At 46.3% G+C, this 25,392-nt stretch overlaps 1 protein-coding gene across 3 annotated transcripts in view; it reads right to left on the bottom strand.

The window, feature by feature from the left end:
- The window catches only part of SFMBT2 (Scm like with four mbt domains 2), a 72,159-nt gene that overhangs the window by 6,532 nt on the left and 40,235 nt on the right, over window positions 1-25,392 (bottom strand). For all 3 annotated transcript variants that reach the window (XM_081926898.1, XM_081926897.1, XM_081926899.1), the window contains 9 exons: window positions 22,230-22,331; window positions 21,539-21,686; window positions 17,796-17,878; window positions 13,652-13,778; window positions 11,670-11,783; window positions 8,645-8,687; window positions 7,276-7,346; window positions 5,072-5,211; window positions 3,643-3,752 (listed from right to left, as the gene is read on the bottom strand). In XM_081926898.1, the coding sequence (XP_081783024.1) occupies window positions 3,643-3,752; window positions 5,072-5,211; window positions 7,276-7,346; window positions 8,645-8,687; window positions 11,670-11,783; window positions 13,652-13,778; window positions 17,796-17,878; window positions 21,539-21,686; window positions 22,230-22,331 (938 nt within the window). The remainder of the gene's footprint in view (window positions 1-3,642; window positions 3,753-5,071; window positions 5,212-7,275; window positions 7,347-8,644; window positions 8,688-11,669; window positions 11,784-13,651; window positions 13,779-17,795; window positions 17,879-21,538; window positions 21,687-22,229; window positions 22,332-25,392) is intronic.

The following is a 25,392-nucleotide window of genomic DNA, read 5'->3' as shown; positions in this document are numbered from 1 at the left end:
CAACCCCTTAGAGAACTTGCCCTGTTACAGGTGCCACATAATATTCTGTATGTGGCAGAAATTGATCTTGCAGTGTGGCAGCACTCTCTGGAACTCCCTGCCTATGGAAATCAGACCGATGCCTTCGCTGGACTCTATTCAGTGCCTCCTTAAAACATTTTTTGTTTAGGCAACTCTACCCAGACATGTGGAATGTTGACATGTGTATTAATCTGCTTTTAGATTATTGCTGATTCTAATTTTTGAACATTGGGTTGTTGTTTTTACTATGTGCAGGGTTTTTTTTTTTTGTTTACTGACCATTTGTTATATTATTTGTTCCAGAATGAAGGGCGGTATACAAATTTACTAAATAAATACATAAAATCTAAACAAGCTTGGCTTTATGAGCTGAAATATCCAAAATGTAAACCTTGCGTGAGCCGAGAGTCGACTGTATACAAATGTTGTGAGACTGGGCAAATGATTGCAGAGTGTTGCACTAGATAGCTCTTGTGGTCTCTTCCAATTCTATGCAATATATAGGGACGCGGGTGGCACTGTGGGTTAAACCACAGAGCCTAGGGCTTGCCGATCAGAAGGTCGCGGTTTGAATCCCCGCGACGGGGTAAGCTCCCGTTGCTCGGTCCCTGCTCCTGCCAACCTAGCAGTTCGAAAGCACGTCAAAGTGCAAGTAGATAAATAGGTACCGCTCTGGCGGGAAGGTAAATGGCGTTTCCGTGTGCCATTCTGGTTCGCCAGAAGCGGCTTAGTCATGCTGGCCACATGACCCGGAAGCTGTACGCCGACTCCCTCGGCCAATAAAGCGAGATGAGCGCTGCAACCCCAGAGTCGGCCAAGACTGGACCTAATGGTCAGGGGTCACTTTACCTTTATGCAATATATAATCAAGGGAAGTGGACACAGCTTTGCAACAAAGCAGCAAACAAACAAGCAAACAAGCAAACAAGCAAACAAGCAAACAAACAAACAAACAAACAAACAGGTGCCTGGGCCAAATGGGGTGGGGTGGGGGCTGATTAAACTCGAGGGCTGAAGGTTCCCTACCACTGATTTTACAGCATGCAAGACTTCTCCACCTGCTAGTAAAAAGACTACTGGATTGAATGATGTCACCCTGGATATCCATATTATTAACAGCATAATCATTGCTCCAACGAGACTTTCATTTCGCCAGCTACCTTTGAGCAATAAAAAAACCCAACCCCCCACATCAGAAGCTATTAGCCGGCGGCGCTGCAAGACTTTAAAGTTCACTGGGCTTTGCGTCAATTGTAGCATTAAGGATTCCACAAGTAAAATCCATTTTGCTTTTCTAATTAAATGTATTACAACCGACGCTAAAGGGGCAAGGATCAAAGATTTCCAAAGTAATGACCCACATAAGAGAACTTCGAAGGGGGGGGGGATCCACCACCAATCTTAGGCAGCCAGAATGCCCAGATTGCCTTGTTCACAATAGGGATTTACAGCCAGCTCTGCTATCTCATTGCATGCACATCCAAAGTAATGATGCGCAGAATGCAGAATTTCATGCAAAAGAAGCAAAGACAATTTACATGTGGTTTTTTTTTAAAAAAAAGCAAGCTCCCAGACCTTAAGGTAAAGGTAAAGGGACCCCTGATCATTAGGTCCATTCGTGGCCGACTCTGGTTGTGGCGCTCATCTCGCTTTACTGGCCGAGGGAGCCGGTGTACAGCTTCCGGGTCATGCGGCCAGCATGACTAAGCCGCTTCTGGCGAACCAGAGCAGTGCACGGAAATGCTGTTTACCTTCCCGCCGGAGTAGTACCTATTTATCTACTTGCACTTTGACATGCTTTCAAACTGCTAGGTGGGCAGGAGCAGGGACCGAGCAAAGGGAGCTCACCCTGTCACAGGGATTTGAACCACCGACCTTCTGATCGGCAAGTCCTAGGCTGTGTGGTTTAACCCACTGCACCACCTGCGTCCCAGACCTTATGTTGGGGCAAACCAAAAAGGACACCGGATAATGCATTCATTAGAATAAATTGTGTCCAATAAACAGGAACGCACAGTCTTCCAACAGTTAAGTAAGATAACTGTGCGAGGCGTGCTTATTTTTTGTTACTGTTTTTGACTGCCCTTCTGTGCAAACGTGCTATATAAAGTATATTAAAAAAATATAAAAAGTGACGTGGGCAGAGGTAAGCAAATGTCCGTTAACATGCCTTCAAGCTGAACAATTTGAAACCCGAATGCTGAAAACCCGGAAGTGAATGCTTCCGTTTTCTAAAGCGCGTCAGAATTCGAACGGCTTCCAAGGCGCATTTCTCCATTGAAATTGCTGGCCGCCCATTGCGCCTCAGTAGTAGAATGTTTCAGAAGTCGAACGGTCTTATGGAATGGATTACGTTCGAAAACCAAGGTTCCATTGTATTTCTGAATTCCAGAATTCTGTGTTGTGGAAATTCCAGAAATAATAATAATAATAATAATAATAATAATAATAATAATAATTTATATTTATAATTATAATCATAATAATTATATATTATTTGTATTTATTATTTGTTTCCCCAAATAATAAATAATAATAAATAATAAATAATAAATGGGCGGTTTCCAACAAAGACAAAAAATACACCAAAATGTCACACATTAAAAACTTCCCTGAACAGGGCTGCTTTCAGATGCCTTCTGAATGTCAGGTAGTTGTTTATCTCTTTGACATATGATGGGAGGGCGTTCCACAGTGCCGGCGCCATTACTGAGAAGGCCCTCTGCCTGGTTCCCTGTAGCTTTGCTTCTCGCATTGAGGGAACCGCCAGAAGGTCCTTGGCGCTGAATCTCAGCGTCTGGGCAGAACGATGGAGGTGGAGACGCTCCTTCAGGTATACTGGGCTGAGGCCGTTTAGGGCTTTAAAGGTCAACACCAACACTTTGAATTGTGCTCGGAAACGTACTGGGAGCCAATGTAGGTCTTTCAAGACCGGTGTTATGTGGTCCCGGTGGCTGCTCCCAGTCACCAGTCTAGCTGCCGCATTCTGGATTAGTTGTAGTTTCCGCGTAGAGCACATTGCAGTAGTCCAAGAGGGAGATAACCAGAGCCTGCACCACTCTGGCGAGACAGTCCGCAGGCAGATAGGGTCTCAGCCTGCGTACCAGGTGGAGCTGGTAGACAGCTGCCCTGGATACAGAATTGACCTGCGCCTCCATGGACAGCTGTGAGTCCAAAATGACACCCAGGCTGCGCATCTGGTCCTTCAGGGCCACAGTTCCTCCATTCAGGATAATGAATGGATAATGAATACAATACAAAAAACCAACTGGTGCAAAACCAACCGGTGTAGATGGGAAGCATAGAGGAAGTTTTTGTGGGGTATAAAACACTCATGGATGGGTGCAGTCACATACATAACTACCAGCGAAGCTTCCTTTGGGGTTCAAACCCTGGTCTCCAGGGACCTAGTCTGACGCTCTAACCGCTATGCCACACTGCTCTCAATCCCACCCTCCTGCGGCCACACCAGGGATGGATTCCAAACGAGCAGGATTGAGGGAGGATGGAAGCAAAGAGACTGGGCGTCTTCTCCAGCCTCATCACAGCAGAAAAGCGGACCCTCATCCCTGCTCAACGCCACCCCCAAGTTTAAAAGGAGGAAGTGAAAGGATCCCTTACTTTGCTTTGAGGGTCTCCTCCTGGAAATTCCACCTGGGGTCTTCAACAAGCTGCAGCTCCCGCAATACACTCCCGGGTTTGTAAGCAGAGTTGATCACCATGCTCAGAACCTGCCCAAAGAAAGCAAAATGGAGGATGGAGGATAGAGAAATCATAGCATTTGGGACTTCTTAGAATCATGGAAGGGACGCGGGTGGCGCTGTGGGTTAAACCACAGAGCCTAGGGCTTGCTGATCAGAAGGTCAGTGGTTCGAATCCCCATGACGGGGTGAGCTCCTGTTGCTCAGTCCCTGCTCCTGCCAAACTAGTTGTTCGAAAGCATGTCAAAGTTCAAGTAGATAAATAGGTACCACTCCGGTGGGAATTAAACGGCGATTCTGTGCGCTGCTCTGGTTCGCCAGAAGTGGCTTAGTCATGCTGGCCACATGACCGGGAAGCTGTACGCCGGCTTCCTCGGCCAATAAAGCGAAATGTGCGTCGCAACCCCAGAGTCGGCCACGACTGGACCCAATGGTCAGGGGTCCCTTTACCTTTACCTTTAGAGTCATGGAATGGAACTATTTGAAGAGCAACTGTAATCAACAAATTACGCTAGTAGGACTACAAGAAGTTTTGTAAGGAGGAATATATGAAATATTGCAAAAAAGATAAAGAAGGGAGACATTAGTTATGATATTTAAATGTAATAGTGAAATTAAGAAATGTAAATTAAGTGGAAAAGATTGGAAAATTTTCAGATGAGATTCATGGAAGTAAAAAAAAAAACCTGTATAAGATATAAAAGTATGTTTTACATTTGTTGAAAATGATATGTTTAAAAAAAGTAATAAATATATATATTTAAAAAAAGAATCATGGAAATGTCTTCCTTCTGTTTCTGCATTAATCCACCCAAAGATTAATATTGAGTTGGATATTTATATATGCCTTTTTAGACACATTTCATCCCCAAATACAATTCTTTTAAAATGCAGTTTGGTGCACTTTTTGAGCTGAGAACAGTATTGCAAGATGACGGTTTCTAGACTGCCCTTCACCCGAGGATCGCAGGGTGGTTTACAATATAAAACCACAAAAATGCATAGCATTTTTAAACAAAAACATTAACACACACACGCCCAACACATTTTAAAAGGCCATGGATTATTTAATTAGCCGACGGCCTGAGAGAAAAGATTTTTTGAGAGCAATGAAGGATCCATAAGGAAAATCATGTTGTTTCAGTCCAGGAGATACAAATTAATTTGGATAAAAAGGCCGGCCAAACGAAACACAGTGGGTGGAGCACGAGATTCTTTCTCTCAAGGTCGGGGTTCAAGCCCCAAATGGGCAGACAGATTCCTGCATTGCAGGGGGTTGGAATAGATGACCCTCGTGGTCCCTTCCAATTCTATGAATTTTGGCCCCATCCCTTCAACACAACCCTCACCTCTTTAAGAACCAGCACGCACTTGCCCGGGCCAACAGACTGAGGCAGCTCGGCCAATCTTCCTTTGTTCAGGTGTGGTCCTGAGAAACAGCGGTGATTGATGAACAGCGCAGGGCAGCTGTATCTCCCATTGATGGTACCTGCGGAGAAGAAGCACATGGTCCAACATTCCTCCTGCAACCTCACTGAGCAACTTTTTCTCTCTTCTAGCTACCATCCGAGACCATATAACACCGGTCTTGAAAGACCTAAACTGGCTCCTAGTACGTTTCCGAGCACAATTCAAAGTGTTGGTGCCGAACTTGAAAGCCCTAAATGGCCTCAGTCCAGTATACCTGAAGGAGCGTCTTCACCCCCATCGTTCTGCCCGGATACTAAGGTCCAGTGCTGAGGGCCTTCTGGCGGTTCCCTCACTGCGAGAAGCCAAGTTACAGGGAACCAGGCAGAGGGCCTTCTCGGTGGCGGCACCCGCCCTGTGGAATGCCCTCCCACCAGATGTCAAAGAGAAAAACAACTACCGGACTTTTAGAAGACATCTGAAGACAGCCTTGTTTAGGGAAGCTTTTAATGTTTAATAGGTTATTGTATTTTAATATTCTGTTGGAAGCTCAGAGTGGCTGGGGAAACCCAGCCAGATGGGCAGGGTATAAATAAAATATTATTATTATTATTATTATTATTATTATTATTATTATTATTATCCATCATATTGGAATGAAGAACAAGCAACTAGTAGGGGATTGCCAATCTGGAGCCCGTGGGCACCACTGTCCGACCCCCAGTACCTCCTACAGTGCCCTTGAAAGGCCTCAGGAAATATCCCCTCCAAAATGTACCAGCAACTGTTTGCTATTCCTCTTTGCACTGGCTCAGCTTCTCCTACACTGAAGACACACCCTTAAATATACCCACATTTCACTGGATGCCAGGATTATACACCTTCTCTCCTGTCTGCTCTGAACAGAGGTGCGAAAAGCTTCTCTCTCTGAGTGTGGCAGGGGCTGTCCTCATAGCTGGGGCAGGTTGTGAAGTATGAATGCTGAATTGTGCACTGAAATGGAAAATAACTCTGTGTATGCTCTATATGTCTACTGCTGGTTGGGGAAATTCCACTGAAGTTAAGAAGAGCTCTCTGAGCACCTAAATCGGTTGATAACGAACATAAGATGTTCTCCGCTAGCTCTCAGCATGGTGCTTAACTTTAGATCACAGGAGAGGGTTATTCAGTTGCAAATCTCCATTTTGAAGGCCTCTGGGTCTTTCTCTGGGAGCCACATGGAGCAAAGGATGTGATTATGAGGTCTCTCCTGCATAGCAAAGAGCTCCAGGCTAATGGAGGCTGTGTGGAGAGAGGCAGACTTTTGATTTTAGTTCTGCTCGGAGCTATTTCAAATTTGCAAGAAGATGAACCTGTGCCTGACATGCACATGATATTACACGACTATTTGGATACAACATTGATTATTATGTTTGAAGGAAGTTCTGTTAGTAAAGCTTTGAAACCATATTTTGGGTCTGGACAATTTTTTATTCCAAGAAGAGTCAGTTTTTATTCATCCAAGAGGAGTCATCCTATTGCTTCAAGTTGTGCAATATTAATATCTGCAATACAGGTGATTGAGGGGGCAGATGTCTGCCCCATTTTGAGGCTTTATTGGCCGAGGGAGCTGGCGCACAGCTTCTGGGTCATGTGGCCAGCATGACTAAGCCGCTTCTGGCGAAGCAGAGCAGTGCACGTTTACCTGCCTGCCGGAGTGGTACCTATTTATCTACTTGTACTTTGACGTGCTTTTGAACAGCTAGGTTGGCAGGAGCAGGGACCGAGCAATGGGAGCTCATCCCGTCGCAGGGATTCGAACTGCCGACCTTCTGATCGGCAAGTCCTAAGCTCTGTGGTTTAACCCACAGATTTAGTGCTAAATCTGAGGAGTGAGCCAAAATTAAAATGCTAATTACAGGAACATTTAATGGTGGTACAGTGGTGCCCGTAATGGTCAGGATTCATGTAAAGCACAGATGAAGAACCTTGCTGCTTCCCAGATGCTATAAGAGTACAACTCCCATTATTCCTGACCATTGGCTATCCTGGCTGGGGACACTGGGATCTGTAGTCCAACAATGTCTAGAAGGCCACAAGTTCTCCAACCCTGATGTCATTGCTTGCATGCCCACAAGGTTCATTTAACAGCACCCAAGAAACTCACCTATTGCATCTGTCTGTGGAAGCATGAATGGCTCGTGAATTTTTTTCTCCACAGGCTCTCCGTGTGGTAACCTGATGGATGACAAAAACCTACATTTAAATTCTGTGAAACCTGAGGATGGATCAGGGCTGCCTGTCGAAAAGACGTCATATTTATTCATTGCGGCCTCTCCACATTTCCAATGTTAAGGTTACGAGTTATGTTCCCTTACGTTATTATTATTATTTATTTTATCTATACGGTGACAAACTGCACTTTCATAGCAAATCTAACAAGGCACTCTATAACATAAAAAAGTCAGCGCTACAACAACATAAAAAAAGACTGGTTAATGTTTTGTTTTGTTATCATGTTTCAAGGGCCTGTCTACACAGTACCGTTTTTAAAAAAGATGTCTTAAAGAAAGCAGGAACAAATCCCAGGAAGTTTCTAGTGGCCAGGAGTTCCGCACACTAAAAGCTCGGGTCCCTGGAACCCCAGAGACATGGAGGAGCACCGAAAACACCCCATCAACAGATTTTGGCAATCGAGGTGGAGCATAAGGAATCAGGGAGCTGTAAAGGTATGTTGGGCTTAAGCTGTTTAGGGAATTGTGAATTAACACAAGAGACTTAAACCTGCTCTGGTCGCCAAATGGTAGACTGCCCCGCCTTCCCTACAAGGAGAGTATCAGCAGGCTCAAGTCCCTGACACAAGGTGGGTAAAGGTAAAGGTAAAGGTAAAGGGACCCCTGACCATTAGGGCCAGTTGTGACCGACTCTGTGATTGTGGCGCTCATCTCGCTTTATTGGCCGAGGGAGCCGGCGTACAGCTTCCGGGTCATGTGGCCAGCAGGACTAAGCTGCTTCTGGCGAACCAGAGCAGCGCACGGAAACGCTGTTTACCTTCCCGCCGGAGCAGTACCTATTTATCTATTTGCACTTTGACGTGCTTTCGGACTGCTAGGTTGGCAGGAGCAGGGACCGAGCAACGGGAGCTCACCCCGTCGCGGGGATTCGATTCGCCGACCTTCTGATCGGCAAGCCCAAGAGGCTCAGTGGTTTAACCCACAGCGCCACCCGTGCCCCACAATGTGGGTAGGGGGATCAAATTCTGCCCACCCACCCCGCCTGCCCATTCAGACACAACCAATACCTGAGGGTTTTTTTTTAGACATCCCCTTAAGATCTGCAGATGAAAACACGCAAACCTGTGCTCACCCAAGTCAGACAATGCGCATTCTAACCATGCGCACAGGCATCGTTTTAAGGAGAATATCTATGCACACCCTGTGCTGTAAGCACGACTGCCATTCGGCTTAGCTGCAAATCTTATTTATTATTTACATATTAAAGCTGCTGTGTTATTTACATTTTAAGTGCCTACTTACTGCTTTTCGGGCTGCACGACGGCAATCTTCCTCTTCCTTTGCACTGCAGAGCGAGAGAGCGAGAACAACACAATTTTGGTAATGCATGCTTGTAAATGTCTAACAGATTCTGTTCTTGGTGGGGAGAGGGGGGACTTCAAATCTGCAAGCAAGACCAGATTTCCTCCCCTTGCCCCAGACATAATAACTGCTTTGCTGGATTGAACTAGAAGTTCATTTGGTCCCCAAATGTAGCCAGGTAGACCTGATGGAGAAGTTTACAAGGCCAGCCTGACCCTCTACAAACTCCAAGTGTTTGGCACCCATATCAGGTTCTTCCTCTGAACATGGAAAATCAATGCAGCGGTTATGACAAACAGCTGTCAATTTTATTAACTGCACTGAGCTGGGCACAGATGGGGAAGCTGTGGCCCCTCCAGACGTTTTGTTAGGCTTTGGTTAGCATTTCTATTCCACTCTTCGTTCAAACAAGAGTAACGCCCTATGGAACGCCCTCCCACCAGATGTCAAAGAGAAGAACAACTACCACACTTTTAGAGGACATCTGAAGGCAGCCCTGTTTAGGGAAGCTTTTAATGTTTAATAGGTTATTGCATTTTAGTGTTCTGTTGGAAGCCGCCCAGAGTGGCTGGGGAAACCCAGCCGGATGGGCGGGGTATAAGTAATAAATTATTATTATTACAGTAATACCTCCACGAACGTCTGCCTTGGCTAGCGTCCATTCTGGCAAACCCAGAAGTACCGGATCGGGTTACTTCTGGGTTTGCCGCTAGCGCAGAAGCGCTAAATCACACTTTGCGCATGTGCAGAAGCGCCAACCGCTCCGCTCGCGCAGACGCAGCGCTTTGCCCTGCGTCCTTTTCGGCCGCAAAACAAGGTACAACTGTATTATTATTATTATTATTATTATTATTATTATTATTATTACTATAGCATCTGCCTCCCCCCCCAATCCTGGGAAATATAGTTTGCTAAGGGTGCTGGGAGTTGTAGCTGTTTGCATGTGCAGCCCCAGTAACATGGACACCCCTTTGGCATAACTGCACTGATATTAAATGCTGGCTTGCTTAACTGTGTGCACGGCAAACAATTAGGCTTCAGCTTCATTAAGAAGCAGGCTGAATGACTCTCCACAGGATCACTCATCTGGCTTTTACAGGATCTGTACTTTAATAATAATAATACACCAACAATCTTATTACGTTGCTAGATTTTGCTCGCTTGATTACCCCTGGTGTCTTTATTCACTTAATGTATTAATAGCAATGAAGGCTGTGTACTGCTGCCTCTGTTGTGTTCTCCCAAATTGGGCATAGCTCCTTGATTTTAAAAGCCAAATGTGTTTTGCTCTGTAAGAAAACCTTCGTATTATCCAACATGACCTGCAAATTTCTGTGCAAGGCTTGCCATTTGTTCCATTCTGTATTTTACATTCAACAGGCAAGCTATGTCCCATCCTGACCCACCAAACAGCAAACTAATAGAGTCCATAGTTCCTTCTCATCGTTTTCAACCACCTTAAGAGGTAAAGGGTAAAGGGACCCCTGACCATTAGGTCCAGTCGTGGCTGACTCTGGGGTTGCGGCGCTCATCTCGCTTTATTGGCTGAGGGAGCCGGCGTACTGCTTCCGGGTCACGTGGCCAGCATGACTAAGCTGTTTCTGGCGAACCAGGGCAGCATACAGAAACACCGTTTACCTTCCCGCCGGAGTGGTACCTATTTATCTACTTGCACTTTGACGTGCTTTCAAACTGCTAGGTTGGCAGGAGCAGGGACCGAGCAACGGGAGCTCACCCCGTCACAGGAATTCGAACCGCCAACCTTCTGATCGGCAAGTCCTTGGCTCTGTGGTTTAACTCACAGCGCCACCTGTGTCCCTTTCAACCACCTTATTCCCCAACAATTAAAATACAGTTGTCAACCTGCTCCCATGAGATGATTTTTTTCTTTACTCAAGGAGTAGGCGTCTAGGGAAATGCAGCCCCACGGGGTCAAGCTAGGATTGAGGTGAGACATCCATATTTGGGGCTGCTGGAGACCTGGGCCCAAACGAACAAAAGGAATTTCAATAGGGACAAATGTCAAGTCCTGCACTTAGGCAGGAAGAACCAGTTGCACAAATATAGGATGGAGGGGCACCTGACGTACTAGCAGTACAGTGGTACCTTGGTTCTCAAACGCCTTGGTACTCAAACAACTTGGAACCCAAACTCTGCAAAGCCAGAAGTAAGTGTTCCGGATTGTAAACTTTTTTCAAAAGCTGAACGTGCTCTGTTTTGAGTGCCACGCTTCCAATTTGAGTGCCACACTTCCATTTTGAGTGTTATACTTCCAATTTGAGTGCTATGCTTCCGATTTGAGCACCACACTTCTATTTTGAGTGCTACGTTGAGGGGTCAGTTTTTGCTATCTATTTTGCATTTTTGTTTTTGCGGTTCTTTTTGTTTTGTTTTTGTGATTGTGTGGAACCCAGTTCAGCGACTGATTGACTGATTGTGTGACTGCAGTACATTGTTTCTTGCTTTCATTTTATGGATCAATGGTCTCATTAGATAGAAAAATTCATGTTAAATGGCTGTTTTAGGGGTTGTTTTTAAAAGTCTGGAACGGATTAATCCGTTTTGCATTGCTTTCTAGGGGAAAGCGTGCCTTGGTTTTGGAACGCTTTGGTTTTGGAACGGACTTCCGGAACGGATTAAGTTTGAGAACCAAGGTACCACTGTACATGTGAAAAGGATCTTGGGGTCTTCGTGGACCACAAGCTTAACATGAGTCAAGAGGGTGATGCAGCAGCAAAAAAAAGCTAACGCTATTCTAGGCTACATCAACAGAAGTGGGTTTTGCTGTGCCAGGTTCCCAACCAACTATAATCGCACAATTTGCGAGGGTGTGACCGCATCACTCTCGAAAGCAGCGACAGCCCGGAAGCTCCTGAATCTCTTCGCCTTCCACCAACTAAGGCCTAGCTGCTGAAACAACACAGTAAAGGTTAACAGCCCAAATTTTGCTCTTTCGTGTACTTACACACGGCTTTATGTGGCGTCGAGAGCTTGTAAGCATTCGCTTCACACCAGCCAACTGGGAATATGTTCATTGACTCCACATCGACGATGTATTCTGAAGCAGGCACCTGTGAACCTATAAAAGCAAATTTATTATGCCATTTGAAAGCCAGGAAGGCGGCAGCAGAAATCGTCTCCTCCATCTCAAAAGGGTAAGACATGCAGCAAGGAATAATCTCTCTGTTCCAAAATACCCTTTCATCATATGAGGCCCAAAAGATAAACAAGGCTGCTGCATTTTAAAAATTCTGAAATATATATATATATATATATATAGAGAGAGAGAGAGAGAGAGAGAGAGAGAGAGAAAGTTCTAGCACAACAGCATTCAGGTTACATTTACAGATGCCAACATCACAATACCGTATTTTTCCGTGTATACGACGAGCTTCTTTGACCCAAAAAGGAGGCTCAAAATTTATACACGGGTAGTGCTGAGGGGGGACACGTGAATGTTTTTTTGGCGCGAGCCCGAGATTGTAAGCGGCGATTGGCTGCTTAATTGTTGGGGGGGGGGTGTACCTAAAATCGCTCACCCACCAGAACACAGCACACAACCGCTCGTGTCACTTACAATTGCCACTTACAATTTTGGGCTTGCACTTCGTTCCGACAGCTGAGCGATTTTAGGCATCTCCCCACCCTCCCAACAAACAAGTGGCCAATCGCCGCTTACAATCCCAGGCCCAACCTGGAAACAATTCAGCTGAAAATAACCCTGCTAAGGTGGTGGTGGGGTTTGGGGAGAGGAGGAGACAGAGCAGGACAAGGGGGTGCAATGAGCCCAGGTAAGAGATCAGCTCTGCAGCAAACATAGTTTCTGCGCCACCAGTCGAGTCAGACAAAATGGCAGTTTCTTCTCTTTTAATGGCAACTAGGAAAAATACCCCTAATTTGGTACAGTGGGGTGTGTGCTGAATCCTTCCTCCCCAGCTGAGATCTCCCCACCACAATTAAGATTAAACAAAGCCTTCTTTTCTTCTCTGCAAGTGAGTATCTTGCAGGTATTCTTTATCCGAAGTAAAATATCCCAGAAGTCTACATTGCACAACAGTTGACAGAAGGCTTCCTTGTGCTTCTTCCTTCAAGCCCAATTTCTACAGAATCCCGTGGGCACCAGTGAAGGCCTCTGAGGGCGTATGGGTGCCCATGGGCACTCTGTTGCCGACCCATGCCCTAAGCCTATAAGGCCGCCACCGCGCATTGAAAACTACAAAATATACAGTATTTTTTGCTCCATAAGACGCACCTAGTTTTTGGAGGAGGATCTGATGGTGAATTTGGGGTGACCCAATGCAAAAATCCTGAGGATCCATGTGGATCCATGCTTTGTAGCCACATTTTTGCACCATTGCAGCCCCAAGATGCGTGATTTTCTTGATGCAGGCTGTAGCCATGGACATGCTATGTGATCTGATGGTGAATTTGGGGTGACCCAATGTAAAAATCCTGAGGATCCATGGGCTTTTACCGCCCCCCCTTCAAGGCAGCCTCCGCTAGCGTCTCTTATCTCTCTTTCCATCCCACCGATCAGCTGTTTCCTTTCAACACTCCCTTCCCTCTTGTTTGCCTTAGTTTCTTTTCCTTAGCTGGAGCAGTTTTTTGCTCCTCCTTCTCTTCTAATTTCTCTCCTTATTGCTTTAGTCTTCCTGTTTCCCTCCTTTGTAAGTTTGCTGTCTTTACCTCCCCCTCCTAGGCAGCCTCCTTTATCTCTAGTGTCCCTTATCTCTCTCTCCCTGACTGGCAAACAATCACCAGCTTTGTTTCAACACCCACTTCCCTCTTTAAAAAAAAAAGCATGATCTGTTTTTAGCCCCTGGGCAATTTGGCTCCAGGGACCACGCATTCGCTCCATAAGACGCACAGACATTCCCCCTTACTTTTTAGGAAGAAAAAAGTGTGTCTTATGGAGCAAAAAACACGGTAATAGATATTCTAACTTACCTTCCAAGCGGAGCCACATTAACCTCCCTTTTACTGAGATGACGGAAGCCACACAGATTTCAGCCTGGTTCTTGGGGTTCACAGCCTCCAGTTTCATGTTTTTCGTAAAGCCTCGGCTGAAGGATACCTGAAAGAGAAGGCCACATAGCCTTAGTTTGTACCCTTTGGCCCCTGTGCAGATAGCAGCGCTTTGTCTAGTTTTCAGGACATTGACGGCGGCTTAAAAGAGGTTTGGATGCTCATCTTGAATATGCCCATTCCCCTAACACTTCTGGTTCAACAGGTGTCCAATGTTTTTGGCGAGAACTGCGAGAACTGCAATTACAAATAACTAACCGAATGATTGAGATGTGTCAACGCTTACAAGCACGAAATTTAAGTTTGATCTGAGAAGCTGGCCCTGGCCATACAATCGCTTGGCCTTTGTCACCCATGTGATATTTCCTCAACTGAACAAATGACAGAAATTAGTACAATCCAAATGTGGCGCTCATTTGATAGATATTGAGATTTTCCTCTGACGGAGGGCGGGGGAGAGAGAATGGATAAAAAATATTGATTCTGGACCACTGAAAGTGCCCCAGTTCCTACTGCATGCAGGCTAAGCAAAGCCATTAAATGTTGAGGGTCTGCAATCTGAACTTTGTTAATAAGACATTCATCAATCACCACCATGCAAGGCCGCTTAAAAGAGTGCAGAGATTAATGGCGACTGATTTGACGAGGATCTCATGCGGCTTGCTAAAGGGAAAATTGGAGAGAGCCACGTTAGTCCCAAATCCAAATAAATAATATATATATAAATTATACCCACACGCCTGCCATAGTTGCCTTCACGTGATGGCTGTTACCAGAAGATCTTTAAGGGGAGTTCCTGACCTTTTGAGCACCAGACATTTAAAGCACTATTGCACCACTTTAAATAGCAATGGCTTCCCTGCAAAGAATCCTGGGAAGTGTAGTCCCCCCCCTCCCAGAGCGCCAATTCCTCGTGGGCGAAATGAGACAAGTGAACATCATTGATTTATCAACCAATCGATCCCTCTTCCCAGGGAACTCTGGGAACTGAAGTTCTGTGAGGGGAACAGAGGTCTCCTAGCAATTCTTAGCACCATTAAAGTTTTGAAGGGTTTTTTTGGGGGGTGCGTTGCTAGACCCCAATGCCAACAGCTTTGAGGCTTCCTTGGACTGCAAAGGTATTAGATATTGTAGCTCTACGCTCAATAACAGTTCTGATATAATAGAACAAAGTGTTCACTGAGGAGCTGTTAAGCATTATGTTATAGCACTATGGGTTTTTATTTAGGCTGTTAATTTTCCATGAATCATTTTGAGCAGAAATGTATTCGTGGAAAGTGTGGTATATATAAATAAACTGACGGTGACTAAGTGAGCAGCTGAATATTCTTTTAAAAAGGACATGCATTGATGTGGATGGAATAATCTGACCACTTTGGTTCCACTAAGTTTCTCATTTGTTCCAAGTTCATTTTGCCCCGTTTCTTCACCGGTTTGAAAAAGTTTTACAAAACAAACAAACACACCGGCACAAAATTTCACATGCATTTTGACCTTTCACATTTTGTCAAATAATGGCTAATTGTTTTAAAACACTCAAATCAACATTTCTGTGATGGATTAGACAGCAAAGCTACACTGTGCACTTTATATTTGACAAAGCTACAGGTTTCTCTTGACGCAAACACTTCCTGCAAGTCAGTTCCCCTAATATAATGCGTTTTTCCATGTTAGTTTGCCCTAATACGCATCTCTGTGACCATTCTTTGGTTGGTGAACTGCCTCACAAAATTATAAGAAGCGAAAATTTGGTCTGGGAAGTACAAATTAGGTGGGTGCTCACTGAAAGGTGAACGGACTCCAATTTCTCTCCCACAATCTTACTGTAAGAAATAGAAAGGAAGGAGCTTCTCAAGAATGGGCAGAGATAATGCAGCCCAGCTTTACAGGACAGGAAAACTCAAGCTACAGGTGGCAAGGGAAGCAAGGAGTGAGAAAAAGAGCTTTTTTAAACTCTCAAACGAGAGGGAAATGATTATAGAATCCTAACAGCTGACCAAGAGAAGGCAGAACCTGAAGCTCATTGGTGAAGCGCCAGCCAATCATGTAGAACAGGCCTCCCCAAACCCAGCCCTCCAGCTGTTTCGGGACTACAATCTGGGGGTGCCAGATGTAGAAGATCCCTGTTTCAATCCCTGACACCTGCAAGTGGGACTGGGAATGCCCCCTACCCGAAGCCCAGGAGAGTAGCTGCCAGTCCGTGTAGACAGCACTGACCTGGATGGACCAGGTATAAGGAATCTTCCTATGTTTCCTAAGGTAAAGGTAAAGGTACCCCTGCCCGTACGGGCCAGTCGTGTCCGACTTTGGGGTGTGCGCTCATCTCACTTAAGAGGCCGGGAGCCAGCACTGTCCGGAGACACTTCCGGGTCACGTGGCCAGCGTGACGAAGCTGCTCTGGCGAGCCAGCACCAGCGCAGCACACGGAAACGCTGTTTACCTTCCCGCCATAAAGCGGTACCTATTTATCTACTTGCACTTAGGGGTGCTTTAGAACTGCTAGGTGGGCAGGAGCTGGGACCGAAAGACGGGAGCTCACCCCGCCGCGGGGATTCGAACCGCCGAACATACGATCGGTAAGTCCTAGGCACTGAGGTTTTACTCACAGCGCCACCCGCATCCCTGATGTTTCCTACTCTGCTCCTTTTTTCCCTCCAACTCCTCCTCGAAGGGGAACTCTATGCAACCCCACCCAGTTTCGGGTTCCATCGGCCGAGTTTCCAGTTGAAGAGGATGCTGGGAAGGAGGATCAGCAATGGTTCGTCTCTGCCTGGAGCTGTCCTTCAGAGTAGACGACACCAGGACAACAGACTCCAATGGACCAACTGGGTGTCAGGCAGTTTCCTGCGCTCGGGGAAACAAAACTTCCCAACGCTCCCTAGTAGGGATAACCAATGTGGTGGCCTGCAGATGTTGCTTGGGACTACATCTCCCATCATCCTTTTGGGCAGGGGCCATCTAGCTAGGGTTTATGGGAACTGGAGTCTGGCAGAATCTAGGGAGCATCACTTTGGTGGACCCCAGCCTCTGGGCTGCTTCCGGCCTCCCTATTTTGTCCACCGCATACATTTACCCACCAGGCCAGACGCTCAAATGCCCAGGCGGGGATGCTATGTTGTTGTTGGGTAGTTGTTATTTTTAAAAAGATAAATGATGCATTTCCTTCCCCCACTCCACCCCCATTGTTTAAGCAGTCCCTGCTGCTTAGTTTGTGGTGCTGAAAGGCGGAAGCTAAGAACCAGCAAACGCGGAGGCCGGTGTGGGATTAGCAGATATAAAAGAAAAGCAGTCTGAAGATCTCGCTGCCCTTTCTAAGTGAAATATAGTCAAGTGTGGATTTCATGCTCTTTATTCAGCTCATAGTGGTGAGGGGGAATGGAAGTTCCCCTAGAATGTCTGCTTTATATACATTATTTACACAATGGGCACCACGTGATTGGCTAATTCCGGGATTCACCTGTAGGCCAATCTGGTTGCGGATTCACTTCCACCTGGACCTGGATTGGGTGGCTCCTGCGGACCAATCATACTGCTGCATTGTTCTAGGACCAACCAGACTGCTGCATTCTGAATCCTATTGTTCTAGGACCAATCAGACTGCTGCATTTTGGATCCTATTCAACTCAGTACATAACACTAAGTCTGAACGCACAGCTTGTGAACATCAATATCGTTTAGGTCTTTTATCATATTTATGCCTCACCTTACCTCCAAGGAGGCATTGATGGTTCTCTTCCCATTTTATCGTCCCACAACAACCCTGTGAGGTAGGTTAGGCTGAGAGACCGTGACTGGGCCCCAGCGGATTTCACGGCTGAGCAGGGATTCGAACCCTGGCCTCCCAGCTCCTAGACCAACACTCTAACCACTGCACCACAGTGGCTCTCACTAGATTTGGACACATGGGTTGCCTATATCAATTCACATATCGATGGGATATTTGCATTAGTGTCAGAAGATGAAGTCTCCCCCCTTTATTAGATTTGCAGCCAGCCAAAAAATTAAATAAAAATCTGTCTCAATTAAATCAATAAACCTTTTTTAGAAAAGGAAAACGGTATCTTACATTTCTGAAGCAGAACTGGGGAGCTGCTTCAGTTCCACATTGCTTCTGGTAATCTGCCCAGTCAAAGTCCTGGCTAGAATAACCTGCAAGACAACGCATAAGAATATAAGCAGGGCTTTATTTTTCAGCCTCAACTCACCAGAACTCAGTTCAGGCACCTCTCAGGTGGGCGCCTTTGCCGTTATAAGAAAACAGAGGTGAGTTCATGGTGAGTTCTGGCACCTCTTTTTTTTTCTAGCACTGAATATAAGGACATAAGAAGGAGCATCTCCACCCCCATCGTTCAGCCTGGATACTGAGGTCCAGCTCCGAGGGCCTTCTGATGGTTCCCTCACTGCGAGAAGTGAAGTTACAGGGCCTTCTCGGTAGTGGCACCCACCCTCTGGAACGCCCTCCCATTGGATGTCAAACAGATAAATACTAGATATGGCTTTTAGAAGACATCTGAAAGCAGTCCTGTATAGGGAAGTTTTTAATATTAGATGTTTTTCTGTGATTTAATAATTTCTTAGAAGCTGCCCAGAGGGTTGGATTTGAACCAACAGGTTCAAAGGAGATTCCAACTAAACATTAGGAATAAATTCTTTACGGTAAAAGCAGTTTGGCAGCTTGGAAGGTGACAACTCTCCTTCCTTGGAGGTTTTTAAGCAGAGGTTGGATGGCCATCTGTCATGGATGCTTTAGCTGAGATTCCTGCATTGCAGCAGGGGGTTGGACTAGATGACCCAGGGGTCCCTTTGCGGTCTGCAGTTCTATGATTCTGGGTACCAAAAAGTTCCCCCCACTGCCAAGGTCCCTTTGAAGAACGGCGTCTTGCCTCTTTGGCAGCTGGATCTGCTGCAGCCTCAAATCTCTCCAGCTGTCTTCACTGCTCTGTTCTTCCACCCATGCACTTATTGCAATTTTGGACTTTGGTCATGCCTGAAGTCAGCCCTTCTCCAACCAGGTGCAGTTCAGGTGCGTTGTACTACCTGAAGTACACCTGAAGGAGCGTCTCCACCTCCATCGTTCTGCCCGGACACTGAGGTCCAGCGCCGAGGGCCTTCTGGCGGTTCTCTCGCTGCGAGAAGCCAAGTTATAGGGAACCAGGCAGAGGGCCTTCTCGGTAGTGGCGCCCACCCTGTGGAACACCCTCCCACCAGATGTCAAAGAGAAAAATAACTGCCAAACTGTTAGAAGACATCTAAGGGCAGCCCTGTTTAGGGAAGCTTTTAATGTTTAACAGGTTATTGTATTTTAGTGTTTTGTTGGAAGCTGCCCAGAGTGGCTGGGGGGACCCAGCCAGATGGGCGGCGTATAAATAAATTATTATTATTATTATTATTATTATTATTATTATTATTATTATTATTATTATTACAACTCCCATCAATCTCAGGCAGCAGGTGTTAGATGTTGGAGGCCAGCTGCCCTTTTATAACCAGCTAAATGTTTTATTAACTGCAGTGGCCCATGTTAAGATATCAGATGCCGGCAATAGCGTGCAGTAAAGGAGCAGCGCATGATTACATTCGAGCGCATAGCTGAGCGTTCTCTGCAACGTGCTGTAATCCTTGAGCAAATGCTCCCTCCCCTTAAACAGCTCATAAAAGGGCGCAATGGCTCTTAATGTTTAAGAAAGAAAGAAAAGAGGTCTATAAATCCAGCTTAGTAAATATAAGCAGTGCCAGCACAGTGCTTACATTTGTTGGCAGTTAATGGAGATGCATTTGCTGGCTGGCACCAAACAGAGAGAGCACATGGGTCTATTTTGGGCCCCAGGGAAGCCGCACAATTCTTCTTCCAGTTGTTTAATAGCAGGGAAGGAATGTATATTAAATCTTCCTCCAGGCAAAAGGGGTAAATTCCATTTAGGAAAAACATGCAGTCTAACCTCTACCCGTCCCCAGAAAACCACCCCCCAAAGTAGGCTGTGTTGGTATAATAAAGCAGAATTTATTTATTAATTGTGTTTAGGTGTCAGTTCGGAAAAATAAGGATGTCTTGAAAAATATTGTTGTGTCACCATTTCATAGAACCCTAGAACTGGAAGTTCAACTGCAATGAAACTATCTCTCTTGTTATTTGTGACTCGCTTGTTTTGTATGTGGTGCGATGCAATACACTGCCATTGCACTTTTGGGTTGTTAAAAAGGTAAAGGGACCCCTGACCATTAGGTCCAGTCGTGACCGACTCTGGGGTTGCGGCGCTCATCTCGCTTTATTGGCTGGGGGAGCCGGCGTACAGCTTCCAGGTCATGTGGCCAGCATGACTAAGCCGCTTCTGGTGAACTAGAGCAGCGCACGGAAACGCCGTTTACCTTCCCGCTGGAGCGGTACCTATTTATCTACTTGCACTTGACGTGCTTTCGAACTGCTAGGTTGGCAGGAGCTGGGACTGAGCAACGGGAGCTCAAGGGGATTTGAACCGCCAACCTTCTGATCAGCAAGTCCTAGGCTGTGTGGTTTAACCCACAGCGCCACCTGCGTCCCTTATTTTGGGTTGTTAATAATGGTAATAAAGCTTATGGGGGGGTAAATAAATGCTTCTGCCCCCCATATATTATCCTCACAACAACCCTGTGAGGTAGGGTGGGTTAGACTTAGAGACACACTGAGTTAGGCTTAGAGATGATGCCAGGTTTAGCCAAAACTTGAACCACTATGCAAGGAGTCACCATTGCGGGTCTTTCCTGGTGCTCCTGAATGCCTTTCCCTCGCTGAAAGAGGCAATTCTGCAGTTGCTATTAAAACAGATTGTGGTGTGGTTGCGGTGTTCCTGTGGCGCCCACAATAGCTTCTCCAATTTGTGATTGCAAAAAGGCGACCCCAAGAAAGGCTGGCGACTGCTGCAGTACACCATTCCAGTTCTCAAACATACAGCATTTTTCCATGTATAAGACGCCCAAAATTAAGAAATTAAGTTGTTTAGCTTTTTGGAGGGGTGGGAGGTCACTTCCGCCAATCGCTCACCCGCCTGCCCGCCACCGCTGATCGCTTGCCACAGCCACTGCCGATCACACGCCTCGCCGCAGCTGCCAATTGTCTGCTCACCGCCACCAACAACCCACCCACCTACTTGCCGCAGCCGCCAATCGCCTGCCCAATTGCCGCAGCCACAGCCAATCGCCAACAGGCCTTGCCACAGCCACCAATCGCCCGCCCAGTCGCCACTGCCAATCTCCTGCTTGCTGCTGCCATGAATCACATGTCCCCCCCTCTGCATTCACTATCCGTGTACAGTGGTACCTCAGGTTACATACGCTTCAGGTTACAGACTCTTCAGGTTACGCACACCACTAACCCAGAAACAGTGCTTCAGGTTAAGAACTTTGCTTCAGGATAAGAACAGAAATCGGGCTCCGGTGGAGTAGCGGCAGCAGGAGGCCCCATTAGCTAAAGTGGTGCTTCAGGTTAAGAAGAGTTTCAGGTTAAGAAAGGACCTCTGGAACGAATTAAGTACTTAACCTGAGGTACCACTTTATAAGACGACACCCAATTTTTGCCTGATTTTTTCTTAGCAAAATGCATCATCTTATACACGAAAGAAATACGGTGAATATCTGGGAGTTTCATGGCTGAGTCCCTCTCTCCAGATTTAGCAGGCAGCACTTATAGCCTTCTTCCACGTCTCACGTTCTGGGTTACGCAACCCTGAAACCCATTATCAAATCCGAAACAAGCTGTGGGCTAGCCAGGGCACCATAGCACTCTGAAAACACAGGAAAGACTTTTTGCCCAGAGAGAACTATATATATACAGACCTTTGGGCGGTGTCAGGTGGACTCCGTTTTTAAGGCACCACTGCACTGGCATGATCCCCAAGGAATCGGCATGGCAAATCATGGAGGCTGCGCTCCCTTCGGGACGGAGGTCGTCGATGGTTACTTGAACAAAATGGTTGTTAAAGACCTGGAGGGAACCAAACAATTCTGCATTAGGGAAAACCCTGCCATCGACACGCGGACAGAACAAATGTGTTCAGGGACCAGCCTTGTGTTTTCCTTTCATTTTGCACGGAAAAATACTAGGTTCAGGACACTCATCAGCAAAAGTGGGTCTGCAATTTTCACACTTCAGGTCCGAAACCTACCTCACAGGGTTGTTGTGAGGATAAAATGGGGAGGGGGAGAACCAGGTAAGACCCCTGGAGCGCCTTGGAGGAAAAGGTGGGGTAGAAATGCAAAATAATTAATAAAGAAAGTGGGAGTGCTCTTTTTGGCTAAAGGAAAGTTTGTCAGAGTGTCCCCACCATTGAGCTTACCACTAATAACCTACCCTAGGACCTCGCAGGGAAGGGAAAGTAAGAAATCTATTATTATTATTATTATTATTATTATTATTATTATTATTATTATTTTCCATCTGTGTTAGAATCACAGAATTTTAGAGTTGGAAGGGACCCAAGGGTCATCTAGTCCAACCCCCTGCCTTCCCCCATTTTAAATTTCTCACCTTAGATATTGTAGCGGGACAAATCCTACATGGCTCTTTCATATCCACAGCCTCCAATTTCATGCCCACCGTGAACAGGTGGTTCCTCAAGTCGTCATGGTCCTATGAAACAAAAACAAATAAATCCAAGGCTTTGTCCCCAAGACTCAGAAGGTGATTAGGTAAAAAAGGTAAAGGACCCCGGACGGTTAAGTCCAGTCAAAGGCGACTATGGGGTTGCGACGCTCATCTCACTTTCAGGCCGAGGGAGCTGGTGTTTGTCGACAGACAGCTTCCCGGGTCATGTGGCCAGCAGGACTAAACCGCGTCTGGCACAATGGGACACCGAGACGTAAACCAGAGCACATGGAAACGCCGTTTACCTTCCCGCCAGAGTGGTACCTATTTATCTACTTGCACTGGCATGCTTTTGAACGGCTAGATTGGCAGGAGCAGGGACAGAGCAATGGGAGCTCACTCCGTCGCAGGGATTCGAACCGCCAACCTTCCGATCGGCAAGCCCAAGAGGCTCAGTGGAGTCCAAGTAGGGAGCAAGCACCATTTATCTGAATCCCTGGGGTCGGTGGTGGGTCCAACATGGCTACATGGACCTGGTATCTTCTGTTCTCCATTCTGCCTTAGTCACACCCCCTTTTGAAGGCACCCGTCAGTCTCGAGAGACAATGGAGTTCGCCTCCAGGGGTGAAGCCAAACCGCTGCGTTACTAGGGTAGCCATATTCTGAACAGCAAAAAAGAGGCCACATTTGCTAACTCCTACTTTTAAATACAGATCCCTTTGACAACTCTCATTTCAAATGCCCCTACTATATGTAGGCTATAGAAGCTGTGATAATATTCCTAGCCACAATGTTCTCAACTTTCAACAACTAAATAATATATACATGTTGCGCCCTCACTTGCCACATCAAAGTTTTTGTGTGTGTGCACACAACAATTTATTAAACTGTTTAACATATACATATGGGCTCTCCTTAAGGGCAGGGGGGATGTTAACTCTTGCCCTCCCAGACTCCTTCTCCAAGATCTTGTAGCTGAGCAAGCATCCTTTCAGCCACAAGAGAAGAGATTTATACAGTATATATAGCTAGTTTAAGATGCTTTTCTGTTGTGATTCTCTGCTGCAGACTAGCTTAGCCGAGTATCTTAGGTCTGAGTCTAATGTAATAGAAAAATTTTCTCGAGTTACTGGAAGCAAAAAAACAACCCCCAGACATTTTGCCAAATGTTAAAAATCTACCCAAACAGAAATTTTATTCCTGAAAAAGAGGACGTGTCCTGGGAAAAGAGACTATATGGCAACCCTAGAAGTGACTTCCCCAAGGAGAAAGCCTGGGCAGTGTGTACTGAGGTCCAGATGACAAGACAAACCCCCCCCCTCCCGGCGTCGTTGGTGTGGTCCAAAGGAAAAAAGAGCAAGATGTTTTGCACCAGTTTGGCTGCAGGAATTGCTGGAAGGAGGCATAAAGTAAAGGTAAAGAGACCCCTGATCATTAGGTCCAGTTGTGGCCGACTCTGGGGTTGCGGCGCTCATCTCGCTTTACTGGCCAAGGGAGCCAGCGTAGAGCTTCCGGGTCATGTGAACAGCATGACTAAACCGCTTCTTGCAAACCAGAGCAGCACACAGAAATGCTTTTTACCTTCCCGCTGGAGAGGTACCTAATTATCTACTTGCACTTTGACGTGCTTTCGAACTGCTAGGTTGGCAGGAGCAGGGACCGAGCAACAGGAACTCACCCCGTTGCGGGGATTCGAACCGCCGACCTTCTGATCGGCAAGTCCTAGGCTCTGTGGTTTAACCCACAGTGCCACCCGCGTCAAATACTCCACTCCATATCTGTGTAGAGTTTATTCCTGAGCATTTTCTCCTCCCAAAGACATCCCGCCAGGGCTTAGGATCAGGGTTTTCCTTCTCTTAGATGGGCTGCCTTCCCAGGGTGCTGGGCCCCAGTTTAAAGGGAAGCGTGAGAAGGTGGCTACAAAACGCTCCCTCCCAGCGAACCTTTTACCAGCCTGTCTCAGATTCAGAGGAATGAATGAGACGGCAAACATATGCTCCCTTTCAAGACGCCAATTAATCTACATAATTTCTGAAGGATACATTTCACTGGAGCGAACAGAAAGCTTTTAATTGCTATTAGGCTCAAATTGACGTGCAGCCATGATGGATTGCTCCCTGAATTCCTTGGCGCACATCAATGGCAGATAATAAGACTTCTCTTTCTTTCTCTTTACTCTTGAGACAAAAAAGAAAGTAGGGTCTCATGGATCCCACATAGTGCATCAAACACCGGTCCTTTAGGTTCAATACGACATAGCAGATATATGTGATTGTGTGATACTTAACCCCTCTTACCAATTTGTACTTAAGAGACTTGAGAGCCAGTATAGTCTAGCGGTTAAAGGGCTGGACCAGGGGAAGGCAAACTAAGGCCCGGGGGCCGGATGCGGCCCAATCGTCTTCTCAATCCGGCCCCCAGATGGTCTGGGAATCAGTGTGTTTTTACAGGAGCAGAATGTGTCCTTCTATTTAAAATGCATCTCTGGGTTATTTGTGGGGCCTGCCTGGTGTTTTTACATGAGTAGAATGTGTGCTTTTATTTAAAACGAATGTCTGGCTTATTTGTGGGGCATAGGAATTCGTTCATTTCCCCCCTCAAAATATAGTCCGGCCCCCCACAAGGTCTGAGGAATGGTGGACCGGCCCATGACTGAAAAAAGGTTGCTGATCCCTGGGCTGGACTATAAGACCTGGGAGACCAGGGTTCAAATCTCCACTCAGCCACCCAAAGCTCACTGGGAGACCTCGGGCCAGTCACTGCCTCTCAGCCCAGCCTGCCTCACAGGGTTGTTTTGAGGATAAAATAGGAAGGAGGGGATGTATGCGGTCTTGCTGTGGGTTGGGTTAAATGACCCTCAGGGTCCCTCCCCACCCTGCCATTGTGTGATTCTATTATTCATCGGACTGGGTTTCCCCAGCCACTCTGTGGCATCTTTGCATCTCAAAGCTCCCAGGTTCATCTGTATAAACAAAGCGCTCTTTGAAATACTCATGTAATACATAGTTCAGGGTTAGGTACCGTATTTTTCGCACGATTGGACGCACCGGACCATAGGACGCACCTAGTTTTCAGGGGGGGAAATCAAGGAAAAAATATGATCCCC

The sequence above is a fragment of the Podarcis melisellensis genome, assembly GCF_964234715.1.
Source record: "Podarcis melisellensis genome assembly, chromosome: 10".
NCBI classification, from domain to species: Eukaryota; Metazoa; Chordata; class Lepidosauria; order Squamata; family Lacertidae; genus Podarcis; species Podarcis melisellensis.
Note: the sequence above shows the minus strand (reverse complement) of the source record. Positions and strands in the feature narration are given on the sequence as shown.